General features: G+C 53.2%; 1 protein-coding gene across 1 annotated transcript in view; it reads right to left on the bottom strand.

The window, feature by feature from the left end:
- The window catches only part of LOC119114121 (putative leucine-rich repeat-containing protein DDB_G0290503), a 35,381-nt gene extending 8,681 nt beyond the window's left edge, over nt 1-26,700 (bottom strand). Inside the window, exons 1-10 of the mRNA XM_037238335.1 lie at nt 26,639-26,700; nt 12,350-12,504; nt 10,255-10,352; nt 8,881-9,128; nt 7,482-7,587; nt 6,975-7,061; nt 5,511-5,569; nt 4,192-4,287; nt 3,441-3,614; nt 136-150 (exon numbers count right to left, since the gene is read on the bottom strand). Coding sequence (XP_037094230.1) covers nt 136-150; nt 3,441-3,614; nt 4,192-4,287; nt 5,511-5,569; nt 6,975-7,061; nt 7,482-7,587; nt 8,881-9,128; nt 10,255-10,352; nt 12,350-12,504; nt 26,639-26,643 — 1,043 coding nt within the window. The 5' untranslated portion in view covers nt 26,644-26,700. The remainder of the gene's footprint in view (nt 1-135; nt 151-3,440; nt 3,615-4,191; nt 4,288-5,510; nt 5,570-6,974; nt 7,062-7,481; nt 7,588-8,880; nt 9,129-10,254; nt 10,353-12,349; nt 12,505-26,638) is intronic.
- Nucleotides 26,701-27,335: the final 635 nt, after the last annotated feature.

Below are 27,335 nucleotides of genomic sequence, written 5' to 3'. Positions count from 1 at the left end.
CACTCCAGTCGGTGGCTGTTTTGGCGTAAGCGCGTTCTCACTAATGAGCTCAACGGCAATGCGAAAGCCAGTCGGAATAGGCACAGCGATGAAACAGACAGCCGCCACGCGTAACAATTCAGCAGTAGGCTTTACCCGCCATCGTCGTTCCTGAAAATCAAGGACACGTGTCATTTCGGCACGGACAGACAGCTTCCAGTCACGCGCAACCAAGCTGATCACGCGGCACGTGTGACAGGACCATCCAGACAGCTGTGTGGGCAAGTGCATGGCTGGGAAATGTTTAATTCATCCGCAAATACCCGTAATACTTCTGATATACTGACCACCGTTTGCGTTGCGTCGCCCTGGGGTGCGTAGCCCCGAGCTACCGTCCCTTATGCGTTACGTTTCAGTGGGTCGTATCGTACTAGCTGTACGGTCGATTCACCATGGTTTTCCCCATTCGACTCACGTTTAGTGCCGAGCTCCATGTATGGACGGTTGGCCGGCAAGGAACAGAACTGCATAGTCCTGACCGGGCCCTGGTCCCCTGAACTGGGCTACTCTTGACCGGACCCTGGCCCCCTGAACTGGGCTACTCTTGACCGGACTCTGACCCCCTGAACTGGGCTACTCTTGACCGGACCCTGGCCCCCTGAACTGGGCTACTCCTGACCGGACCATGACTCCCTGAACTGGGCTACTCTTGTCCGGACCATGACCCCCTGAACTGGGCTACCCTTGACCGGACCCTGACCCCCTGAACTGGGCTACTCTTGACCGGACCATGACCCCCTGAACTGGGCTACTCTTGTCCGGACCCTGAGCCCCTGAACTGGGCTACCCTTGACCGGACTCTGACCCCCTGAACTGGGCTACTCTTGACCGGACCATGACCCCCTGAACTGGGCTACTCTTGACCGGACCCTGACCCCCTGAACTGGGCTAGTCCTGACCGGACCATGACTCCCTGAACTGGGCTACTCTTGTCCGGACCATGACCCTCTGAACTGGGCTACTTTTGTCCGGACCCTGACCCCCTGAACTGGGCTACTCTTGACCGGACCATGACCCCCTGAACTGGGCTACTCTTGTCCGGACCCTGACCCCCTGAACTGGGCTACCCTTGACCGGACCCTGACCCCCTGAACTGGACTACTCTTGTCCGGACCCTGACCCCCTGAACTGGGCTACTCTTGACCGGACCATGACTCCCTGAACTGGGCCACTATTGACCGGACCCTGACCCCCTGAACTGGGCCACTATTGACCGGACCATGACCCCCTGAACTGGACTACTCTTGACCGGACCATGACCTTCTCAGCTTCACCGACGTACCCTTTGCCCTTTCCCTGCACGCTCAGTTTTACAACGAGCTGTATGCCTTTTCCTGCCTGGCGGTTAGTTGGTTGTTGCCGTCGTGCTGTTACCCTGCCCAAACGGCTTTTAGTATCGAGCTCAATTCCTTTTTGTGCCCGCTGGACGTCACATGGGCGACTTCTGGCTTTCCCTGCCCGCCGGCCGTGCGGCAGTTTGCCAGCCGTTACCACAACACACGGCCGGCCGGCACTGGGTCATCAACGATGGTCCGGCCGGCTTATGGCGGCGGCGCAGGGCGGCATGCCACTGGGCCGACGAGGTCACGGTCTGCACCGCACGCCCGTCCCCCCCCCCCCTCCCCCCAGCGGTGCGGTCAGGGAGCTGATACCATCACCAGTGCTTTGTTGATGTTCAGACGGGGTTCATACGAGGTCACGGTCTGAACCGCACCCCCAGCGGTGTGGTCATGAAGCTAATACCATCACCAGTGTTTGGTTGATGTTCAGGCGAGGTCCATACGAGGTCACGGCCTGCACCGCATCCCCGGCGGTGCGGTCAGGGAGCTGATACGATCACCAGCGTATGGTGTGTGTTTAGACAGGTTTTCCCCGCCTGGGGATAATGAATGAAAGCCGACTAAAAACTTGAAAAGATAATTATATGAGGTTATGATATGTATTGGTTTTTAATTCACTATATGGGGCCTTCCATTGAGGGCCCACTCATTTAAGAGGAGGTGTTTTTTATGGGCACCGAAGCGGGCTTGACGGGAAAAGCGCCTCTATTTTACAAAGCGAAGCCGAGCCACTGTGGCGAGTGGAAATGAAAAGTGTGTGCGCTAGAGGAATGCCATATTGACTCTGACACGCTGCCTGACCCCAAACCACGGCGGCCGGCGCTGGTCCGCACCCGCGTGTTGACCCCGTCTCCGATGTCACAGACACCATCATACTAACAACCTGCACGCTAACCTTCGCGTTGTAATTTGTGTGTGAAAGGAACTCACTAGGGACTTAAAGTGTTTTCTGTGCTCAGTTCGCGGCGCTGAAGACGTCGGGTGGACGCTCACCATGTACGTACACCAGCTGTTTGCTAATGGAAAGGAGCAAATAACTGCTGGACCGACCCAGTGCTATTACGATGGCTTCAAGATAGAGGAAAGGTGGCTTGGCCTCAGGCGGATGGATGGGGCCTGCATACCATTGTTTCGCAATTTTGTCATGAAAATGTCGAGGAAGGTAGAAGAAAACAAAGAAAGCCTCAGGTTTCCCCAACGGGCTTGGGAAATGCTTGGGGTTTCCAATCTTCCCGTTCAGCCTGCCGTCGGCCATCGCTTGGGAAGCTTCGAATTTTCCCGAGCTTTCCCGATGGTCAGATGTCCTATTTGCTTGGGAAGTCAATGTAGTGCGCAATCGCCATAGCCAGTTTGGGGAACGCTCCAGACACCCCGCTTTGGAATTATTAGAAAACGGGCCGGAACAGGTTGGGAGTTCCAACTAAAGTTTCCCACTTTAAAGTTCCTACTTTCGGAGCTCATCACAATCGTTCCACAGTCGGAAAGCTGGGCAGCCGTCGGAATAGCCCGGATGGGATCGGACCGAAATTGCTGGCTGGACCTGCACTTGCGATTGCGCGTGTCTGTGAGTTCCCACCGGAACGACGTGACCTTTTACGTTCCAAACGTTCCAAATGGGCTTTAAAATGTGTGCGTTACGAGTGCTTGCGTGAGGAGAGGAAGGCATTTTGTGACTGATAGTGGCATGCGGTGGAATCCTGCGCTTTATCAGCTCGGCTTCGGTGACCACACCTCGACGGATATGGTCTGAAACTGATTTTACTGCAGTATTGCCGGGATTTTGCACAGAATATATACGCATTTGACTGTATAATTCTGATGGATTTTCCAAATTATCATGATGGCGCTCGTACCCACACTTGAAGGCACAATTAGCTTACTCTATCCAGGGGAAGTAGCCCAATCTCCGTTCAGACTGTAACAACACCAAGTGCTATCCTGTAGCAGCATCCTGCTTATTACACCTCATTCGCAAGCCACACGCCTCTTGCCCCGCAGACCCTCAAAGACCCCAAAGCCCGGAATGCTGCGTTCGTCCGAGCGTCCAGTACGTCGACTCACTGTTCCTTGAGCTTGCGCTCCAGGTCGCTCTGCACACTGCTGATGGCCATCTGGAGCCGCTTCTTCTCCGAGTCGGAGAGTGACGCCATCTCCTTAGTCTTGAGCTCCAACTCGCGCAGGTCGTCCTCGCGGCGTCGCTTGATCTCGCCCAGCTCGGACCACAGGTCGTTGATCCTGCGCCGCAGGTCGGGTCAGGTCAGGTCAGCTCAGGTCAGGTCAGGCAGCCCACCGGTGCGCAATGGTAGTGAATGCCGGCGGACGAATGCAGATGTCATCACCGTGCGCTGAACGGCGGTGAACTGGGAGCGACATGACGGCAGCAGCGTGATCGTCTTAGTTCCGTGGCACGGCACGTATGCGGGCATTCCAAGACGCCACGTGTGCGGATACTCCAACGCGCCACGTGTGCGGGCATTCCAAGACGCCACGTGTGCGGGTACTCCAATGCGCTATTTAAATCGTAATTATTTGTGTAACTGCTCGTGAACTGCTGTCAAACAACTGCTGCAAACTGTCGAACGTGACTGAAGCGTCAGAGCGGTAAACAAACAAACAAAAACAGGAGAACCACCCCCATCACACGCCGTTGATGGCTGTTGTCATCCCTTAGATACCAAACAAAACGCAGAATGGCAGCGTGTGCCACATGTGAATGCGCCGGCTCTTCCCACTGTTAGCAGGCTCTGTGCGGGCTGCTGGCGTTTCTCGGGGTCGGGGAGAGCGGCCGGCTCGTGGCTCATCCTCCGCTCACCTCTCGCTCTGCTGCTGGTCCACCATGTCCCGGTTCTTGGCGTCGTGCACCAGGCGCGAATTGACATCCATCACGTTCTGTTGCAGCTTCACCACCCTGACGACACACACACGGCACCGTCAGGCCCCTGACGATGTGGTCACGCTTCGACGCTCGCTGTGGGGAAAAGGATGCACCGCCAAACAGCGCTTGATCGTTCTGAAAATCTGAAGGTTGGGGTCGGTGTACGGGATTGTTGGCGAGTTGTTCAATAACAGCTCGCATGGCTAGGTAACACAAGTCAGAGTTTTGGTGTCGAAGCGCGAGGCGCCAGGCCGATCACAGCTTTGTCAAATGTTATCAAGACTCAGTTTGAGAGGAATGGCGTCTGTGAGTTGTGGACGCAGCCAGATAAATTCGGACTTCCCGTCTTGCTTGAGATAGCAAAACAACGGCTGTCCTATCGGACATCAAAACATGCATTTAAAAAGCTTCGCTGGCGCAGTGGGTTCTCCTCTTGTCGCAAATAATCCGAGAATGCCAACACCGGTGTGAGGCCCGATGCCGAGGAAGAAACAATCGCAAATGTGGCGCATACGCTACATTCAGTGCCAGGTCAATAGCGAGCCGGTGTGAATAATAGAAAAGCGTGTCGACAAACGGAGCCGGAACCAAGGGAACGCGGGATACAGACGTCACAGCGTGAAGCGGCGGTGACACGGGGCTCTTATCGCCCTTCGGTGTAATGCCGCGCTTACATTTCGCCCGTATCTATCACCGTATTCGCTTGACCGATGCTCTTTGAAGCGGCGATCAATAAACATTACCGATTTTCACAAGCGATATGTGCGGTATTTCGCCTGTTGAAACGCTCAGACCATCATGAAAAATAAATTGCAGCTGGGCATTTTTATGAACAAGTGAATGCATTTGAATAGCTGAATTGGTGCATCTGGCGAGTACTTTATGGAAAGGCATTGTGTCTATTGCAGTTCATCGATTTTGTTGATCTTAGCACGAATAATGATCACGGCATCCACGGCTATGAAACTACAGCGTTTTTGCGGAGCTTTAAGATCGCCCCCTCCTCACGTTTCGAAAACTTTAACATTTCACATAAAAAAACACTTACCAAAACAGGCTAATTAAAATACGTATGAGCCTTCAACGCTGCGTTTGCTTCATTTGCCACGTCTCATCAGTCCTCATCTTACCTAATGGCCTGCATTTTGCATTACGGCACAGAAACACATGCCGCCTCATCCTTGTGAAACTGAAAGCGGACAGCGAATGGGCGATGCGCAAGTGCACACGCCACGTCAGACTATCGCCGCGCTTACTTTCCCTCCAGGGCCATGGCGACCGAGTTGTTCATGCCGCCGCTGCCGGAGCCCCGCATCTGGCGGCATCCAGGGGAAGGAGGCACGGTCAGGCGCTGGCGGTGGTGGGTTGGTGACGCGGCGTGGAGTTATTAGCTGACTATGGTAGCCTGGTCAGTTGTGTGCGCCGAGTAGAGGCTCATTTACCGCCGTACACCATCCTCGATTGATGAGCAGTTGGGGTCGTGGCAGCAGCGCCCGCGGTAGTGACATGCCCTTTCGGAATTACATTATGTAAAAGCGGCGAAACGTTATGCTCAGCCAAAGAATCTCTGGAGAGTGTTATACCCGGCAGGGTCCGTGTTATGCCCAGCTGGACGGCATTATGCCCAGCGGGACCTGTGCCATGCCCAGCAAGAGATGTGCCATGCCCATCCGGACCCGCGTCATGCTCCGCCGAGGCCGTGTCATGTCCAGCGGGAGCCGTGTCAAGCCTGGAAGGAATTGTGTCATACCCAGCAGGAGTCGTGCCATGTCCAGCAGGCCCCCTGTCATGTCCGGCGGGAGCCGTGTTGCGCCCAGCCGGAACCGTGACATGTCCAGCAGGATCCGTGTCATACCCGGCAGCAGCCGTGTCATGTCCAGCAGGGCTCGCGTCATGTCCGGCGGGGGCCGTGTTATGCCCAGCAGAAACCGTGTCATGCCCAGCAGGACCCGTGTCATGCCCATCCGGACCCGCGTCATGCTCCGCCGAAGCCGTGTCATGTCCAGCGGGAGACGTGTCATGCCCTGCAGGAATTGTGTCATGTCCAGCAGGAGCCGTGTAATGCCCAGCAGGGCCCGTTTCATGTCCGGCGGGAGCCGTGTCACGCCCAGCCGGAGCCGTGTCATGCCCAGCAGAAGTCGTGTTATGCCCAGCAGGACCCGTGCCATGCCTAGCAGGACCCGTGTCATGCCCAGCAAGAGATGTGTCGTGCCCACTAGGACCCGTGTCATGCGCCGCCGGAGCCGTGTCATGCCCAGCGGGCGCCGTGTCATGCCCAGCGGGAGCCGTGCCATGCCCAGCAGGACACGTGTAATGCCCAGCAGGGCCCGTGTCATGTCCGGCGGGAGCCGTGTTACGCCCAGCCGGAGCTGTGTCATGCCCAGCGGACCCGTGTCATGCCCAGCGAAGCCGTGTCATGCCCAGCGGACCCGTGTCATGCCTAGCAGGACCCGTGTCATCCCCAGCAGGAGCCGTGTCGTGCCTAGCAGGACCCGTGTCATGCCCAGCAAGAGATGTGTCGTGCCCACTAGGACCCGTGTCATGCTCCGCCGGAGCCGTGCCATGCCCAGCAGGAGCCGTGTCATGCCCAGCCGGAGCTGTGTCATGCCCAGCAGGGCTCGTGCCATGTCCGGCGGGAGTCGTGTTACGCCCAGCCGGAGCCGTGTCATGCCCAGCCGGAGCGGCCTCAGTCCCCGCCTACGCGGCGCGCCGCGACTCACGTTCTTCCTGGAGCCCTCCTCCATGAGGCGTCCCTGCAGCTTCATCGTGTGGTCCACCGCCTGCACGTCACCCTGGAGGGTCTCCACCTGCGGCGGCGGCGGCGGCGGACGGTCATCAGGCCGAGACCACAACCCGCACAGCCGGCATCAGATAACACACAGCTGAGCTGCGCGGCAGCCGCCGACAGACGCCACTGAGCTTCGTAGTGTCGACATTGCACGGGGACTAAAGTAAGGATCTGAGTTGAATGGTCGACATCCCTTAGCATGTCAAGAGCGACCGCAGAACAATATTTTACCCCATGAGGCTAGGTACAGAAATTATATAGCTGAATTGTCCACCATTCGTCATCACGGTGTCACTACAAAACAACCAGCGGCGGAGTAATGCCCAGCATAGCCATGTTCAGTGTGCGGTAAGAAACAGGCAGGACTCGACGGTCACTCATGTGGTGCTTCTGTTGCAGGACGCGCGGGCTGCGCCAGCCGGAGCTGGTGATACCGCACCTTCATGTGTAGGTCTCGCACGTCCTCCCGCAGCGAGTGGGTCAGTCGATCCATCGAGTCCTTGGTCTGGTTGAGGCCGGAGACCTCATGGCGCAGCTCCTGTAGCCTAAGGGTGGCGCACAGGGGCTTCAGGTCAGGTCAGGTCAAGTGTGCGCATCTGCCCGCGGCTTGGCGCTCGCTTGGTAATTGCTTTGATAATACAAGTACCGTCTTCATGGTCCACTACCCAGGCCACCTAGCACCAAATAGTCATGGTGTATACCTCCCCCCTAAAAAAGTTTGTCCATCACCCGTCATGGTCTCACTCAGCCAAGGTCCGAATCTCTCTCGGCGACGGCCCACTCATCACTTGGCCATGATTTATCCTAACCTTGAGTGGCATAGTTTCCTATTCAGTAGGGTGACTTCAGCCGCTGTGTTCGAAAAAAGTGGACAAAATCCGGGAGAACCTGTTTGCTGGCACATTCTGGGGGGGGGGGACTGAGTCATTTTCTACAGTTCGGCCCGCTCATTTTCGGAAGCTACTTTTTTGTCCACGGTTACACCGCTCTGGTGGCCCGGTCCCACCTGGTCATGGTCTGTCTCTCCCTCACCATACCCACCTGACCATGGTCTGTCCCTCCATCACCACGTTTTCACCTGCGCACGGTCTGTCCCTCCCTAGCCACGAACTCACCTGGCCATCGTCTGTTCCCCTCGCTCACCACTTTCTCACCTGGCCATGGGCTGTCCCTCCCTCACCACACCCTCACCTGCCCACGGTCTGCCCCTCCCTCGCCTCCCTCACCTGGCCATGGTCCGTCCCCCCATCATCATGTTTTCACCTCCCCACGGCCTGTCCCTCCCTCATCACACCCTCACCTGGCCATGGTCCGTTCCCCTCGCTCACCACACCCTCACCTGCTCACGGTCTGCCCCTCCCTCGCCTCCCTCACCTGGCCATGGTCTGGTCTCACCGCTCCATGGTCTCGCCGCTGTCTCACCTGGCCATGGTCTGGTCTCGCCGCTGTCTCACCTGGCCATGGTCTGGTCTCACCGCTCCATGGTCTCGCCGCTGTCTCACCTGGCCATGGTCTGGTCTCGCCGCTGTCTCACCTGGCCATGGTCTGGTCTCGTCGCTCCATGGTCTCGCCGCTGTCTCACCTGGCCATGGTCTGGTCTCGCCGCTGTCTCACCTGGCCATGGTCTGGTCTCGCCGCTCCATGGTCTCGCCGCTGTCTCACCTGGCCATGGTCTGGTCTCGCCGCTGTCTCACCTGGCCATGGTCTGGTCTCGCCGCTGTCTCACCTGGCCATGGTCTGGTCTCGCCGCTGTCTCACCTGGCCATGGTCTGGTCTCACCGCTCCATGGTCTCGCCGCTGTCTCACCTGGCCATGGTCTGGTCTCGCCGCTGTCTCACCTGGCCATGGTCTGGTCTCGCCGCTCCATGGTCTCGCCGCTGCTCGTCATGACTGCGCGCTCCACGTTCTTGGTGTGCGTCACCAGCGACTGGATGGCGTTGCGACTCTCCTTCAGCGCCGCCTCTGTGCGGCCCAGGCGGTCGTCCAGCTCGGCCATCTTGCCCTGGGTGGCGCGCATGGCCATCTCGAGCCGGCCGCGTGTGTCGCGCTCCTCCATCAGGCTGTGCTCGTTCTTCTTGACGTTGACCTGCGGCGGTGTGGGGGGGGGACATGCAGGGTCATGGCCGGTTGCAGTAGTGGCAGTCAGTTTCAGCTGAGTTGCCGTGGTCGCAGCGCCGCTGGCGCGGAGATTGGGAGAGGGGGGGGGGAAAGGCGGTACTACTCCGTCCGACACCGTCAGCACCGCTGGCATGCCCAGCGCGCTCCCATTCCGTCTTGGGTGTCAGCCTGGGGTAAGTACGTGGTCCTTAGTCTGATGGAGTCCTCGTCCATGACTCTGGCTTCGAAATTTTGTGCGATTGTGGAATTGTGCTTTGTGATGGCGGCCTGAGGTCCTTGTGCAGGGATCTAAGTCTGAGGTTGCGTGATGATCACTCCCGCCACGTTTTTTTTAGTTTAAGGTCATGTACATGGACCCTAGTCTGAGGTCTCATTGTCAACGAGCCCCTGTCAGCGATCTCCTCGTAACCATTTTCGTTCTGTCCACGGGTCGCAGTCGGGGCTTCCTGTGCGGAGACGGAAGTCTAAGACTAAAGTTGTCCAATAGTTTTCTTTGTTCTTATAGAATAACATAACAATATGTACATATATAATATATACTATAACAACATAGTGATATTAATAGTTTTCCTTGTTCATTTTGAGGTGATCTTGTGACCCCCTCCCCCGTTCCAGAGATCTCAGTCTGAGGTGTCCCTGCGACCCTCTCCCCCGCTCCAGAGGCTTCCTACTTCCCATGGGTAAAACCCCATATGTTAATTATTGGCCGTTTTGCGTGTTTGATGTCCTCTGATTCGTCCAGTCATGCTGCATTTGGTCATTAAAACCATCAGCTCAAATTTTACAAGCTTTTAGCCCATTCTTTGAGCTAAAAGGTTGTGCAAATTTGAGCCATTGGTTTAAATACCTGAATTCAAGATGAGAAGACGAATCGGATGACATAAAAAACGCAAAATGGCCAGAAATGAACGTGTGGGGTTTTACCCTTGGACGGCAGAACTTGGCTATCACAGCAATCGTATCCAACAAGATGGTGTGATTTTTATCAAATACAGACATGGACATAACCAATATTTTAACCGATGCGAGAAGGACGATGCAGATAGCATAACAATACAAAAACAGCATAGCGGCAATAAAAGGTCGTGGCCTACCTTGGTATCCTGCTGCATTCGCATGAGCTCATCCAGAAGGGACCGGTTGGCTTGCTCAGCGGCCATTAGGCGCTGTTCGAGAGCATCAATTCGACGAGCTGTCGACCCAGGGGCGGAGTTAGGCCAAACTTGGTCAGATTGGTCAGTCTAAACACCAGAACAAGTCTTGTCAGGCGAAGTTAGGCAAGAGGAAGCTGGATTCGATGAGAATCAAGACCGGGTCAAACGGACTGTCCGCAGAATGGACGAATTCAGGTCTGGTCTAGTTCGGCGGACGAAGTCAGGTCAAGTCGAAAGAGATACGGAAGGTTTAGCCTGTTCTGGACAGATCAGGCCAAAGGGGTGGACAGTGCAAGAGGAACAGTGATATGTCAGGTAGCCTCGGGTCAGGCCAGGTATGATCAAGGCAAGCCGTTGAAATATTTGTCTGTTAAGCAGATGTGACGCAGTGTTCATATGTGTGAGACATTCATTCATTTCAGCTCAGACTGAATCAACCCTGGCCATTACACCAATCCGACCGTTCTCCACCGCAGGCAACATCGCTAATCAAAATCACGGTTTATCCATGCGTCATCGGTTCATGCCAGGCTACTTCCTTTTGGATCACGGATAGGACTACGGCACTAGATCGGGCACTAGATCAGGCATTGTAGAACCAGAGGATCGATTGAACACATTCAGGTGCGTTTCGTGAGGCCGCGTCTGGTGGAGTCGCTTGCTCGAAAAGGGTCAAAGAGAGGTCAATCAGGCCACGGCAGGTCAAGTCATCTGCGAAATGGTACAACTTCGTATTCGTTGACACCAGCTCCATTTGGACGATGCATGTTCATGTTCATATTTATATTATATTATATTATATCATTATATATATCATATTATAAGTCTGTGAGCGTAATGTGATGGAACTAAAATACGATGGATAACGAGCTGGGGCAACAGGTGCATGCAAACGACTTTTTCATATATTTTGAACAGTACATAACCAAGTCTATATAGATCTGAAGGTACTAGCGATGCCACGAGGGTCAGATGTGTGAAAGGAGATGACAGAGACAGCCTTCCAGGAATCGAGGAAAAACAGAAGGCGACAGAGGTGTTGATGAGATGAAACAAATGTGGTCCAATAGCAGGGAAATATTCACGTAAGGCATGCAGTGCTACGCCATTAAATTCAACCGCCCAGGATGATAACAGCTCGTTTATAGCCCTCGGTAGTTCAGGCAAAGTCCCAGGACACAGCCTTGGACTGACAGGGGTCACACACGGTGGCCTGAATGGAAGATGAGGGCCGCCCGCTACCAGTTCGGCAGCGAAGCGTAGGCCGACAGAAGTGAAGTGCCGATTACAGTAGGCCTTCTCTACCGCCATGTCCTCCTCCCACCTCCTCGCTCACCGTGTTACTCTCCCTCCCTGCCGACATCGGCTGTAAGGACAGCACGCTCTCCGCTCTCCGTGTTACTCTTCCTCCCTGCCGACATCCGCTGTATGGACAGCACATGCACCATTCCCCGTGTTCCTCTCCCTCCCTGCCGTCATCCGCTGTAAGGATAGCACGCTCCCCGCTCTCCGTGTTCCTCTCCCTCCCTGCCGTCATCCGCTGTAAGGATAGCACGCTCCCCGCCCCCCGTGTTCCTCTCCCTCCCTGCCGTCATCCTCTGTATGGACAGCACACGCACCATTCCCCGTGTTGCTTTCCCTCCTTGCCGTCATCCGCTGTAAGGACAGCACGCTCCCCGCTCTCCGTGTTCCTCTACCTCCCTGCCGACATCCGCTGTAAGGACAGCACGCTTATGGCTCCCGTGTTACTCTCCCTCCCTGCCGACATCCGCTGTAAGGACAGCACGCTCTCCGCCCTCCGTGTTACTCTCCCTCCCTGCCGACATCCGCTGTAAGGACAGCACGCTCCCCGCTCTCCGTGTTACTCTACCTCCCTGCCGACGTCCGCTGCAAGGACAGCACACACACCATTCCCCGTGTTCCTCTCCCTCCCTGCCGTCATCCGCTGTAAGAACAGCACGCTCCCCGCTCCCCGTGTTCCTCTCCCTCCCTGCCGTCATCCGGCGGCAGAGCTCGAACTCCACCGCCCACTCACCACTGCCCACGTCCTGCACAGGCAAGGCGGGCGCTGGGGTCGGCTGGTAGAAGTTGTTGGCCGGCGCTCGCTGCTGGAAGCGCGGCGCCCCGCCATTGCTGCCCAGCCCCGGCAGCGAATTGGGGTTCCCGAACATGCCGCCACCCTTCCGTACGCTGAAAGAAGACGAGGACGTCAACCCACCAGCCAGTGCGGCCATCACTCCAGCGGTTCTATCCCAGGTGCGCGGTTGTGGTCCTGGGTGCGACCAGGCATGCTTCACGCGAGGTAGTTTGTTACTAACGTGTCTGATGTCCTGGACGAGTTCTGTTTGTTTAGTCCTCCCGGTTCGATGTGTAATATGAGCTTTGTCGGCTTGTTATCCAAACCAAACTTTTCACGACTGAACATTCGCCAAGACAAAAACACGCATTCTATGTCAAATAGAATTCAAACGCAAGCACTGAAACTTACACCGCTGAAAAGGTGTAATTCACCGACACACTTCAGGGGTGGGTGCGCTTGTCAGTCTGTGGCTGGCTCTTGTGATGGGTGTGTTACAAATGCCTTCGGTAACGAATACAGGGGACTAGTATCACCACCGATGGCTCTGGCAAGCGCAGCTGACTCCTGGGTCGCCGAAACTTTGCACTGGTCAGGTCATTTTGATCACCTTTCAGGCATGAACAAGCAGTAATGTGAGTAAACAACGGTGTTTCACCTTGAGGATGGCTGCTGCTGTCCATGTCACGGTGGTAGCGAATAAAAAGGTTGCTATGTTTGGGATTCGACCCCTCAAATTCTGCGCATGCGTGGTGGCGAGGCCGCGGAGCTGTTGGTGGCCGGAGACGGCTATCCCCTGCGCTAAAGCCCACGACGCCAGGTTACTGTTGCAAGCGCAGCTGACTTACCAAGGAACTTACTCAAGGAACGCTTTAGTTAGCGTTATATTGTTTTTTTTAATGTAACACGAGCTCTTCTACCTTTTATGGCCAAAGACATTTAGATATAAAGCCAATTTAACTACCGACGTTACCATAACCCTTCCGCCGTTTCCAAAAATAAAAATAAAAAAAGGCAAGATGGGTTTGCTCGCTCTTCGCGGATGGCACTGCAATTGCCGGTTGGTCGCATATGACCAAGTGGTGATAGTGCTGTTAAACAGCTTTGTCCGTCTTGCGGGAATAAGACACTTCAGCCGTAAGTAAATACAACCGCAGTAGATATTGTCCGTTGTAAACTTTTTGAAAATGCTGGGTTCAAATCATTTGAAAAGCAGCCTTTTTAACATAGGAAAACATGGCGTGCCATGAAAGTATCTCGAAGAATCCATCTGATATAGATGAGACAGCATTGTAACTATTCTTCCTTGTATAATACACGGGACAATGATCACATGGATATCATAATTTGGCTGCACGCCTTTATCAAAACCAATTTCTCTAATAAATTCAAAAATGCCTGACGATCTTACTCGGTTTTTCATTTTTTAAGCTGCCTAATCTGTATGCGTACAATTCCTCGCAAATGCACTTAACAACTTACGTAACTCCTTTAAGATGGAAAATGTTCGTGATACTGAAATAAAGTGGATAAAAAATCCGAGAGGCCCACGCCTGATCAAGCCAAGAACACACACGTTTACTTAGAAGTATTTGAAAGGCGTCACTCGCGTCGTGCTGCTTCACTAGCTTATTGGAAAGCGGCGAGTTCTTGCGTCATTAAGACACTTTCTCTTACTACACCGGACAGCGAAAAAGAGGGTGTCTTTCTTTGTTCTTGAATTCACCATTTATTAACGTATTATCCACCGTCTAATTACAAGGCGACAGAAGACAGCGCACGTACATGGATTACATGTTTCGCTCCAGGGGTGTAGTTCCGCAACTTGAGCTGGAAGGACTGAACCGTGAAAGAGCTGAGGCCTAGACCCAAAGCCTTGCTTGCGGCTTGTTTTTCTCCTAACTTTAAAGAGGGGGAGGGAGGCTGTGGCCCAAATTGGGGAGACTGACCCCCGAACTGAAAAGGAAACTACACCCCTGTTTGCCCACTTGTGAACAGATAAAAAGCGCATACTTTAGACTGCCTTCACGATCACGCCACCAAATCGGAGAACGTGATCGTCGTCCAGGTCAGTGAGGCATGCAGACGGCGCTGAGGTTTCACTGAGTGGCGTCCTAACAGTATTTGACAAAGCTATGCGACATATCGTGCTGGTGTCCAAAGTGTTTGGGCAGAACAAGGCTAGCCGTTGAAACATCTGCATGTTGCTGTGAGTCGAACTCTGCCCTGGTGGCTTGACATCATCGCGCTTGATGCGCTTCTGGTGGACGTTTCTCATGACCTCTCTCCGACCTGGAACTGCAACATCACGATGATGTAGGTCAGGATGGTGGACCAAATACTGAGCATGGTGGAGCGCCGCAAACAGAACAATCCCACGTTGCCAAGGGTGTCTAGATCGCGCTCGGTCATCTTCTGGGCCAGCGCCGCCTCGCTGCCGAGCTCGGGTCTCTCCCACTCGATCTGCAGCAGCAGCTTCCGGCTCTCTCCGAGCAGATCCAGGACTTCCTGGCTCGCCTCGCACGGGCTGGACAGGGTGGTGACGGCGGTAAGCACGTACACTGCCATGACTCCGAGCTCGACCATGCCAAAGAACGTCATATGGACCATGCTTGCAATCAGTGAAATGTGGGCGAGGATGCCGAACGTCATAGACACGATCAGTTCGGCGGTCATGGCGTCGGTCAGACGGGAGAAACTGAGAGACAGACGCTTCTGAAGCAGTGTGATGCCACGCAGCCTAGCGCAGGTTGGCAGGTAGCTGCCAGTGGCTATGAGCTTCAGCTCGCGATTCACTGTCTTCAGGCCGGTGGTCAGAAGGTTGGTGGCGAGCATGAACTTAAAAGGAATCATTTCGAACGTGCAAAAGAACGTGACATTGCTACAGGTTCTCCAGACTATGCCAATGCAGGCCATCGACAGGGTACGGCAGGTTAAAAAACCTCTGCTGATGGCCATCGCGGAAACCATATTGCCAACGATAAGCAAGACGTACACGAACCAAAGCACGATTGCTCCTCGGCCTTTCTTAAACGTGTTCGCACTGTGCCATCCGAACTCTTTCATGTTTTCCAGGTCTGCGTGAATGCGCACAAACAGAGTTGCGAAGCGTTCCCGACCCCAGACAAATGTGGCGCTTAAGGATAGCCACACAAAAACAAACATGGCTCCGAAGCCGCTCGACTGCGTGATCGCCGTGATGACAGGTTTTCCGGCATCCAACATCGCTATTCCCTGCATCACAAGTCCCCGGACTACCACGAACGAGAAATAGGTCTGCACGCCGTAGAGGACGGTGGCGTACAGGCGCCACAGCCGGCCCGGCCGGCCCGACATGCCGGCGATCTCCAGCAGACGGAGGAAGGCTCGAGTCGCCCCAGTGATTGGGGCGGACTTCCGGACCGCCTCCCCGGCGCCATCCGGGTCTCCCGGCCAGATCACAGAAGGACCAGCCGACTTCCAGGCCAACCTCGCCATAGTGACGTACGAGCTGTCCCCCCGGGTTGATATCGGACGGGGGCGGGTCAGGTGCCAAGTGAAGCCGCGGCTGAACGTGCTGCTCCTCGCGCTGCTGCCGGCAGCGGCGTCAGGTGCTCGTCCTGCGGGCGCTCTGGGACAGGAGCGGTGTTCACCGCCTACCACCGTCAGACGCTCTTTCTCTCGGCTATCTGGAGAAGGAACGGGACTACACCGCCTGAGGTAGTGAGATCTTAGTCGTCTAGGTCCTCGGGTATACGAGCACGCCGCCCGGCGGCGTCCGACACCCCGACCTGAGGTCAAGTGAGTCGCCCCACGGTGTGTCCGTCCCCTGTAGAGGCGCGTGCTGCGGATCGAGCCCTGCTCGGCCCGGCACTGGACTGAACTGGGCGCCGGGAGCCGCCGGCAGCCGGAATCGCACCGCAGTTACTCAGCTGTCGAAGACCTAAGGCTCGACAAACATTGCAGTCGCGGCAGCCAAACAGCGAGCCATTGACTTCGGCAGGCACGTGGCCGTGGTTCGAAACCACTCAGGTTCTGCTCCTGTTTGCCGGTGGAAACGACCAGCACACAAACGGTGGACGATCGTCTGTTCGCTTCGGTTGCCTGAGCAGCGGCACTCGCCGTGATGAACCACCCGCCGTCTCGAACTGTGTGAGGTGGCGATGGCGGCGCGGCTGCTCAGCACGGCGCTCAAGGCTCCGATCAATAGCGGAATGTTGCGACCAAAGTCACGTGCCGCAATGCTTGACACGGTTCTTCCTGCTCTCTCAGGTCACCCGATCTTTGGGGTAGCCGGTGTCAACGGCCGCAGGCCATCTCAGTCAGGCGCGTGGCAAGCACCTAAAGCGACTCGGCCCCCCCCCCCCTCCCGCCATGGGCACGTGAATCGGTACGCGGCCGCTCTCACGAACTTGACATCGAGGTGGACGTAATGTTGGGTTATCCATGCGATTGTGATCTAAGTCCATAGTCCACAAAAACAGAACAACACAGTCCCGCAACTCCATAAATGATTTCCATTTGTTGCTTTTCAACTTCCCCGTGGTCAATTTTAAAGATGACTATTGCTATCAACGTTTACCACACAACTGTATGCCAGCAGCAGCATGAAAGTAGGCTACAGAATGTAGTCACACGACGCACTCGCGCAGCATTTACATAATTCCAAGCAAATGTCCCATGTCAAGTATGATCGTATCATTTGCATTTTGGGGATGCTGGCATGCATACCTCTATAAGGAGATTGTACGTGTAAGAAATGGTTTGAAAGGCATTGGATTTCAGCTGCCTTGAATTGGCTGATCTGAGGTACTTTTTCATTTAATGTCAATGTTCAAATCTTTTTGAGATGAAAAAATGACGCAGCTTAAGGCCCACGTTTTGTTGCCTTATACGTTTATCAGATATGAGTTTGTTACTTTAAACCTTCCCAAAGCACATCCGGTACTCAATATAGTAATCCTGTCGATGAATAAAAATACAACTACTTGCAGCCTGGCAATGACGGACCGCATTAAACATGCTTTTGAAAGGAGAAAAAAAATATTACAAAACAAGCCGGAGATACGTTTTAGAAATGTTCACATTTAGATGTACCCTGTTAAAGGCGGTGATCGGAGGTGCTCGGTGAAGCGCAGATGCACATATAATGTTTTATAAATTTTCACATTTGGATATATCCTGTTAAAAGCGGTGATTGGAGGTCCTCGGTGACGCGCAGGTGCACATACAATGTTTTAGAAATTTTCACATTTGGATATATCTGTTAAAAGCGGTGATCGGAGATCCTCGGTGAAGCACAGGTGCACGTATAATAAGTTTGCTGCGCAATGCGAGGCTCGGTAAATGTAGAAACATCGTCTCAAAGCGGTTTAAACCACATGACCGCAAGTTCCGGTAGAAAAAATGCGGATTGGTAGGTGGGATAGGACAAAGCAATGATCGAGTTTGGCGAGCTAGCTCCTGATGCCCATATAACATGTTGCCGCGTAATCCTGACCGGAATGATGCTAACCTGCGTATCAAAGATGAAAAGTCGTCATGCTGTCTTGTACAAGCATGTGCAGCTGCCATGAGCGTGGGCTGAACAGACTCGTGCTTTTCGGCGTCGCTTCCGCTGTCGCAGCTGTCTTCGATCGCGCTAACAGGCTGAGAGTATGCGCTTACTTGCCCGCGCGTAAGTCTCTGCCGAGTTGTTTGTACAGTACACTGCTCTCTGTACGGTGCATGTTTGTGCAAGCATCGCCGGGTGTCGGCAGCGTGGCGATGGGGGTGAATTCATTGCTTTTGGATTTACGAAAACCCCTGATGCGTTAAAGGTGACGAAACTGTAGGCATGTGGTATGTACGGACTTGTACGCTTGCGTGTGAAACTCTTGTATTCGTCTTTCGTGCTTTTAGAGCCGTTTTTCTGTGCCGGTAATGAATTGCAGCCACCTGGCAAGGGCGGGTCACGGAGTGAGAGCGTGACGGACCAATCAGCGGCCGCCCCGTTATTTGACGCAACTTCGCGCAGACACCCCCTCCCCCCCCCCCCCCGGCGTGGCGCCGGACTCGGCAGCGGAGTGAACGACATAAAAAAGACAGATTTGTTCATGAACCGTATGATTCCACGATGTGTTAATAGATTCGAAAATAGAAGAAAGGACAAAAAGCCCATTCGTCTGTACAGGTGGCACTTCTCCATCGAGAATTTTCCGATATAACACCTTGTCCTCGCCTGTATCCCCCTCGAAGCAAGAATGCCTATGACATCCATTGTTCATCTGATATACGTCACTGAGTGGCCTGGACTAGACTCTCAAGACTTCAACACTAAATGTCAACTCCAATTACAACTGGGAGCGGGTCCATGGTTGGTTGGATTCAAAATCAATCCCTGGCTCAAGGTCATGAGCTACTTTGACTCGAGTACAGTACTTTTACTTTAATAATGAGTAAGGCTAGACGTGATCTATATTCGACGATTTTATTCCGACGAACAATGCACACACAATCAGATTCCGACTGCGGCCCAAGCTTTAATCACAAGGACCAAAATTATGATCGGAAGATGTCCGCGATCGTGATCTTGCATAAGTTTGAACCCATTGGCTCCGCTGCTGGTCAGGTCTGAGCAATATGGGGTTGTTAAAGCATTTGTTTCCATGCAACACCGTGTCCATGGGCGTGACGCTTATGTTGTAAGTATTGAGTGGCCCTGCCTCCTTTTTCCTTCCCGCTGGCCGAGACTTTACAAATCAATTAAGCTTGCAGCCAATCCTGAAATAGCTTACTCCAACCGATGACCCATCCAATAAGGTGGGGGCCATTGCAATGATTCTAGCGAAAAGTCTATCGTACACCTCCCATTCAACGCCCTACGTCAAGGCGAGACATTTCGTCGTGAAGAAAGATAGCTTGTTGCGTAGCACAGCCTCTTGACAAATTACCAAGAAGGTCAGCTTGTCCAGCCTGCGTTGTGGCCACCGGCTGCTGCAGCTGTGGACGGCCGTAGCGTATCGTGCCGACGGCTAACACTTCTGTAGAGCCCGCTGGGAGCCGGGGAAGACGGATGGGCCCCCTGTCATGCGGCTGCGATGCGGGTGACAGCGTGCACTGTTTTGACGCGCGAAATGCATGATGCTTCATGTTGCTTTTGGGTACACTGGCTCCCATGTTTGCTCGTCCTATGTGGCAGGCGGCGGCGGTGTTGGTGGTAGTGAAGCCGCGTCCGTGCCGCCGCGCCTATCACCGGTCGTTGACCCAGCGAGGTGGACTGATCTGGAGCCTGACCTCTACCTGACCTCTACCTGACCTTTACCTGACCTGACCGCGCCGCCCGGACCCCTCCAATCGGCGGTGGTGTGCCACAAGCCACCGGCTGGACCGGGCGGCACGACTCCGCCTGGTTACCACCAACAGCTGGCTGTCTTGGTGATCGGCCAACGGCTGCGACGCCCGCCGCCGGCCTGCCGGTCGATAGCGCGGGACGCCGAACTGAGGTCAGGCCGCAGCTTAGACGGCCCAGCCGGGGCTGACCACCAGGCTGTAGCTCTGAGGCCGACTTCACCAAAAGAACCTCGTCATGATCGTATACAGGGGAAACCGACAACACAAAATCCACGCCGCCGGGTTTGCTTTTTACGAGAATTTCCGGACTTCGGTATCTCTGTCGTCGATGGTGCGAGCGACGTTGCCCACGATCATGCGCTTGAAAGTGTAAATAATGAGGAGGTCGTGGATTAAGCATTCAACTGAATGAGCATTGGCCGCGCACATATTTGACCCGGGGCTGCACCACTCTACACTGAAAATGGTCATAGGTTGCCCTTCCGCGCTGGAGATTTCCTTATTTCTCTCAGGGAAATTAGGAAATCTCCAGCAAGCAAAACGTTGTCTTGAGATTCTGCGCTGCCATGCCATGGACCAACCCGAAGAAAACTCTGAAAGGTTGTGCTCGCAACCTTCATAACCTTTACCTCGCTAGACGGGCCGCAGAGAGCACCCAAACTTTTGGCAAAAATAATTTCTTAACGGGTCATTTTATGCTAACTCAACCAACGACAGATTCTTTGACAGTCGACCGTCTGGGATTTCGACAAGATTTTGTCAAGCAGAATTCTGCCTCCCTCTAAACAAATGTATAGGAAACTTAGCGTGATTGGAGCAACCGTTTTTAAGTTAAGATTTTTTTCATTCCATATTTTAGAAAAAAGTATTTTCTAAGACCATATGAGAAAAAGCATTTATCACGGGCCCAAAGTAAAGCAACGTGGCAGTCGGCCGTAAGCACGGACACATTTTAGTTCTATCAATGCACTACAAGTATCATCTTAAATACATACATATACTGAGTGCTAAATTTTTTAAACTTAGTGCTAAAAAACAGCCCACGAAAAAGCCGCTGTGGCGGAGCAACTGGAACAGCAAATACCTCACTATGCGAGCTAGTCTCCATAGGCCAGTGGACAACCAAATCATCATGCCAAGGGGCGTGCTTGACTTCTGTATCCCGGATCAGATTCCACCGACTGTTTTAGGAAGGGAGCGGAATTATATACCATCGTTCTCCCCCTCCCCAAAGAAACAGCAGCAAGACTTAAGCCACCATAGCGTTGATCTGCAGTTTTGGGCTGCATTTTGCTTATGTGTAGCCCAACCAAAAGCCTGGCCTGCGCAGAAGCTAGGACAGGAGTGGCCTGTGCGTTTGCCTGTATTATATTTGGTGTTTAAGGAAGCATCCGAATAATTGATCTTTGTTCTTTTTGGTTACGTTCGCCGCCTGGCCCATTTCGGTGGGCTTGGAATCTTTAACCTGCCCTGGAATCACGATAGTCTTGTAGTTCCTGACAGCCTAGTGATGTTTCTAGGATGCATTATGCCACGATTCTTATTGAAATTTGCATTAAGCTTGATTTTAACATTCAACATGTTTGTGGTATCAGCATATTTCACACCTTGAGACATGCATTTCCTACACAGCCGGGTGGGGACCAAGTTAACACCCCCTCCCCCCACCCGATGCTTCTTTCCAAAATCAATCCCGAACGGTGCGGCGTAGCTGTGTCAAATGTTGCATATCTGTAAGCGATGGAAGAGCAAATCTTAGGGTGTCCAATATTTAGACGTACTTTGCTAGGTCGCTGACCTACGCCAGGTCAAAATTACACCGTGGATTCAGCACAGGCAGTTTCTAGATAGTCGTTCAATTTGATGCAACAAAGGAATGTTAGACGGAGCCATGCATTTCTGAGATGATTTCTCAGGCAGCAAAACAGTTAAGCGAATAAATTGCATTGGCCTAGCGGCAGCTATAAAAGTTACACCAAGGTGAAAATCAACTTGTCTTTTACTCAAGGGCTTGCTGTATTAGGGAGTTTCTGGTACTCATTTTGAAGTTATTAATAACATAGACCACATCCTACATCTTCCATGGAATTCTCTCGAGGTTGAAACATGTCACTGACCCAAAATGACCCAGATCATCCTCTTGTTTGGAACATACCGCCTAGCGTAATTAGTGACGCTTATTCAAGTGCAAAAATCAAAGCAGTCTTGTATTTTTGTCACCATGACCTTCTAAAGGTCAAACAAGGCCACCGACCTTCTATGAGCATCAGCCACCTTTTTCTTAGAACAGGTATCTAGGTTTATATCGGTTGTATGAGAAGGTCTGGGGGCACTTTCAACACCAGTCTGGAGTTTGACCTTGTTTGACTTTATTTAACCAGAAGATCATGACCTAGGAACCTCAGGTTTTTACGCAAATAAGTTCACATACAGGCCAACACACCTTGCGAGTCTAATGTCTTTAGCTTCCTTCGTTTTTTTTTTCATTTTTAGGAGGTCAAGGACTCCCACCTGAGCAAAGGGTATTCAATTTGTTACCCGGGCGGGCATTAATATAAATGTCATTAGGAAAGAGTGACAGGAAATGCATTTCTTGAACAGGAGAGCAGATTACGATGCGCTTTCCCCCCCCCCCCCTCCCCCCTAATATTTGTTCAAGGACACCCCTTCGGCGTATCGTGCAATCACGCGCCAGTTTTTGGTCGCCCCTGAAACGTTTGTTGTGTGTGTTTCGACACAAAAACGTATGCTTTGCACGCCTGGTTTTCAAGTAGCGGTGCTTCGCTAGAAACACTGTACAGCGATCTACGTCGACTCAGGCGGCGGACGGCAACAGAAATCACGAGGCCCCGAATCAAGCCGTTGAAATGTGTGTGTGTGTGTGTGTGTGTGTGTGTTGTGTGTGTGTGTGTGTGTGTGTGTGTGTGTGTGTGTGTGTGTGTGTGTGTGTGTGTGTGTGTGTGTGTGTGTGGTGTGTGTGTGCCGATAAACCTTCCAAATGTTTCAGTGACCGACGCCCAATAGGTCTCCGTCGGCGATTGGCGGAGAATCCCCGATCTTGTCCAGACTGTTGATAGCTAAAATCATTTTAAAAGTCTCTCAGTCACTAAAGACTCGAGTCAGAGACCGCTCAGAGTCGGAAAGCCGCGTCACGTAGCCAATAGCTCCAACTAGAGCATCATAAAGTTCATTTCGTCTTGCGCCAACGTCTGCAATGTGTTTGTTTCGTCGCGGGACGCAACAGACTCACTTATGGTCTCGATCGAAGCGTTCTGTGTATCATTTCACTAAAAACGAACGCCTCGGTACAGTGTGCGCTGACAAGGAGACGCATCTGGTGACATAGTTCAATGTCGCTGAGGATGCAAAAGTGCACCGGAGGGGAGCGCTGAAGTTGACGGACATTAGCAAATGTTACGTAATGGGGAAATATGCAATCTTTAGGGCTCCAGCATATGGATCATTGGTGCTCGAATCAAATGAATACCTTTATTCCCACAAAATATTCCGAAGGTCCTGTAAATGAACCAAGCGTGCGATTGTATGATTAAGGTAAATTCCTTCTGGAAAAAAAATGGGAAAACCGCTCCGAGAACACCAGGCATGCCAAATTTCTGACCTCATCAGTGTTCCGGCGCGACCTTGAGTTTCACGACTTCTTGCTGCGGGGAGACCGGAAAGGCCGCCCGAACATCGCCTCACTGGCAGCCACGCTGATCGGCACTGACGACCAAGCGGGGCAGAGCAGGGCACCGCGAGCCTGCCGCAGCCCCCGCGCTCTCACCATTACTTATTGAGGCGTCCGGCGCTGGCCACGAGGGGTGGTGTACCCCGAGGCAGGATCTGCAGAATGTAGTCCAGTGACGTGTGTTTGGTCTCCTGCAATCCCATGGTGTCATGGAAAGGTCTGTGTTTGCGAGTTGTCGCTTCTAAGGCTGACTATGCGTATTAAATGACACAAAAATGATTTGGAGCCAATGTTTTGATGACTAAGGCGCCATACATGAGCGGAGGGCTGTGTCCTTTTAAGAGGCTTTGCCAAAACTTCCCAAAACACGCTAAAAGCCGAAGTCACCGAAAGATCATGTTTTCATCCCCAACCACGCTATAGGAAATCTTGGGCAATTCTGGCTCGGGCACCACAGGGCAGCTGGGTCTGTTAATCTCCCTGAAAAGTTGGTATGTGTCTTCTCGTTGCATTCGTCCCTCCAATCAAAAGCAGGATTGCTTTCAAGCCGACCGTTTTCAAATCACAACAAATCCCAAACATACGAAATATCGCCACTTTGCAATCTATCCCCAGGCGTAACGGCGTGGGCCGAAATGCCACCATATTGCAAGTAACATTACGTCGTTTCTATTGACCTGCTATAGGATCCGAACTGACACCAATTTTTTGGAATTATTGTAGTTCAAAGAGCAGGTTCTTGGAGAAAAGAGACACTAATAAGGCATGTCTACATACCTAAAGAGCTGAAATGTTTGTAGATCGACCATATGTGCCCTCACTCTGATCCGCCGTTTTTCATAACAAGGGCTGATAAAGATGGAGGGGTTGATGTCCCCCTGCCGTTCCCAATCTAAGAGAAGTAGGGCTCAATGAAAAACACCTGTAGATTGTTCTCAGTGCGGTCTCGCGATTGGTAGTTAATTGCATGAGAGAAGATTAGTATTTGACCCTACTATGCCATGCCAAAGGCCATGTTTTCCTTTAAGTCAAACTTTTTACATGCTCATACGCACGCGACTATGCCTTACTGCGACACGAAACCTAAACAGGCATAATCCGTATTTAGTTTAGTACAAATTGAATAGCGTGATGTGTTTTAAGCACATGTTAATGATACATGACTTCGGTAATGCAACAATGTTGGCCCACCGCGCGTGTTCCGCAGCATCGTCGGTCGCCGTCCGCCTCCCACGCCGGCCGTAGATCGCCGTGCAGTGTTCCTCAAAAATCACCGTTGCCCCAGAACCAGAAAAGCTAAGAGCATGCCTTGGTGTCAACGCGTGCCATAAATACCCCGTAGGTTACAAAAACGTCACGATTACACGACGTGGTGGCGAGGTATCCTCGGAAAGTCTTAGGGGTGGGGGTCGCATCGCCTCCCCCCCGCACTCCCACCCCATCCGCTATCAGGACAAGGGTTAAAGGGAATGTTCCACATCTAAAAATATTTAGGCAACCACCAGATATGATGAAACAAACTCCCTTTCAAGGGAATGTGTCCAGTTAAGTTAGGATTTTTGACTGTGCACGTAGGATGGAAGGGAATTTTTATTTACAAATTTTGATGTCATTGGTTTCTACAAAGTCGCCTCCACTGACGAGATATTGCCACAGCCCCCAAATTCTCTTTGGTTTTTATGAAAGAATCAATTAATCGCGTAGCCTCCAAGTAATATTCTCTACTAAATACGTCGACATCGTTGCGAAGGTATGGTTAGCTGTAGCCAAAGGCTTTTTCGAGGATGTCGCTTGTCAGCGCTGACAGCAGCTTGCGAACGCGGCGATGGCGGTGGCCATTATGCTGATGTTTTTTGTTTACATTGAGCACCATGCACCAGCCTCTAGGGAAATGCGATTGTTCTACGTTACCTAGCAACCAAAATAATGTTCATCTCCCTAGCGCGCAGGTCCGTAATTATATTTTTTCTTACTTGCATTCACATACCTGTCCATGGGTCATTTCTGAAGTTATTTGATTCTCTTTCTCGTCTCATTTCTGTCATAATAGTATCACTGCACAAATTACGTGTTATTATAGGGCACAAACTTGATTCGTGCTCAAATTTTTTGATCAGCAAATTTAACCCGTTGTTCGGGCCACTGCTGTCCGCTGATGTCTCGAATCGTGCCGACGCACGCCAGGCATAAATAATTCGGCGATCATAATTTGATGACCTTGAGCACCCCATGGCCATTCAAAATGCGGGATTTGTGTGACAATTCTATGGCATCATATACACCTGGACGATCTTCAAACAGACCGCGCGAAAGCAGTTCTGACGATAATCTCTTTTATCCTGAATAAAGGTGACACTATCCGAACATTTCTGGCAGGGCGGACGTGATAGGCGCTCACATAATCTTAAAAGCAGCGGCAGTCAGTATTCACGGCACGCTTGTGGAGCCGAAACATCCAGCGCTCAGCAGATGCTATGAAGAAGAGCGACCGGTAACTGCCAGCATGTCTATGGGAACGAAAGTGGTCAAAGTTGAAGGTGGAAAGTGGAAAGTGGAAAGTGGTCAGAGTCAACAGGTCAGACAGAGAAGGGGAGAGTACTTACAATATGCCTACGGAACGAGAGCGGGGTCAGTGGTCTACATGTCCGCAGAGAGGGGGCCGGTCAGCACTTACAACGTATTGCGGAGGGCGGGGGTGGACTGGACAGTGCCTGCGGACTGGGGTTGACAGTGCGCGCAGTATGTCTGCGGAGCGGGGCCGGTCAGCACTTACGTGTCTGCAGAGCGAGGCGGTCAGAGCGCTTACGTGTTCTGTAGAGCGGGCCGGTCAGCACTTACGTGTCTGCGGAGCGGGGCCGGTCAGCACTTACGTGTCTGCAGAGCGGGGCGGTCAGCGCTTACGTGTCTGCAGAGCGGGGCCGGTCAGCACTTACGTGTCTGCAGAGCGGGGCGGTCAGCGCTTACGTGTCTGCAGAGCGGGCCGGTCAGCACTTACGTGTCTGCAGAGCGGGGCGGTCAGCGCATACGTGTCTGCAGAGCGGGGCGGTCAGCGCTTACGTGTCTGCAGAGCGGGGCGGTCAGCGCTGACGTGTCTGCAGAGCGGGGCGGTCAGCGCTTACGTGTCTGCAGAGCGGGGCGGTCAGCGCTTACGTGTCTGCAGAGCGGGGCGGGTCAGCGCTTACGTGTCTGCAGAGCGGGGCGGTCAGCACTTACAACATTTCTGCGGAGCGGGGCCGGTCAGCACTTACAACATGTCTGCGGAGCGGGAGTGGCCTGCGGGCTGCGGCGGACGAGCAGCTGCGCCCGGCCGTCTCCGCTACATCCCCGCCGTGCGCCGGGCACGACCACAGCACAGCACGGCACGGCGCGGCACGGCAGGGCAGGGCTACTGCGGTGGCGCGGCCGCAGCGCCGTGCGTCACCGGCGACACCCGTCGCCAGGGCGCCCGAAGTCGTAACCGGAGCCCCAGCCCAGCTACAGCCAAACACAGGCGTAGGACGCGGCCGGCCGCCGCGCGACCCGCGTGGCAGGCTGCGCCGCCCGCTGCTCGGCGTACTTCTGTTCAGCAGATTGCTAAATGTGTCGGTAGCCCGGTCGAAGCTTCAAGTGATGGGCGAAGAGTGTGACGAACAGGTCTGCGAGTAACACACGGTCAATTTTTGTCGCGTTCAGTTTTGTTCTTGCGCTGAGCTTATTCATTTCCTGATTTGTTGTCAGCTTTTGGTAAACCCGCACCGAACTTGTACCCAGCGCTAAATCACGATCGCCTGGGGCCAGCGGATGATCGAAAAACATACAAACGACAATGGAGAGGGGATGGGGTTTTGCGAACCATACTTTGCTAGCAAGAAAGAACAAGCCAGCAGGGAATGAGGCAGTCAACACCATGCGGTGGTCGTGAGCAGCGGCTCTCGGCGCCCGGTGCAATCCAGCGCCAAGCCGAGC

Source organism: Pollicipes pollicipes, unplaced genomic scaffold, assembly GCF_011947565.3.
Source record: "Pollicipes pollicipes isolate AB1234 unplaced genomic scaffold, Ppol_2.1 Scaffold_7262;HRSCAF=8765_pilon_pilon_pilon, whole genome shotgun sequence".
In the NCBI taxonomy this organism is placed as follows: Eukaryota; Metazoa; Arthropoda; class Thecostraca; order Pollicipedomorpha; family Pollicipedidae; genus Pollicipes; species Pollicipes pollicipes.
Note: the sequence above shows the minus strand (reverse complement) of the source record. Positions and strands in the feature narration are given on the sequence as shown.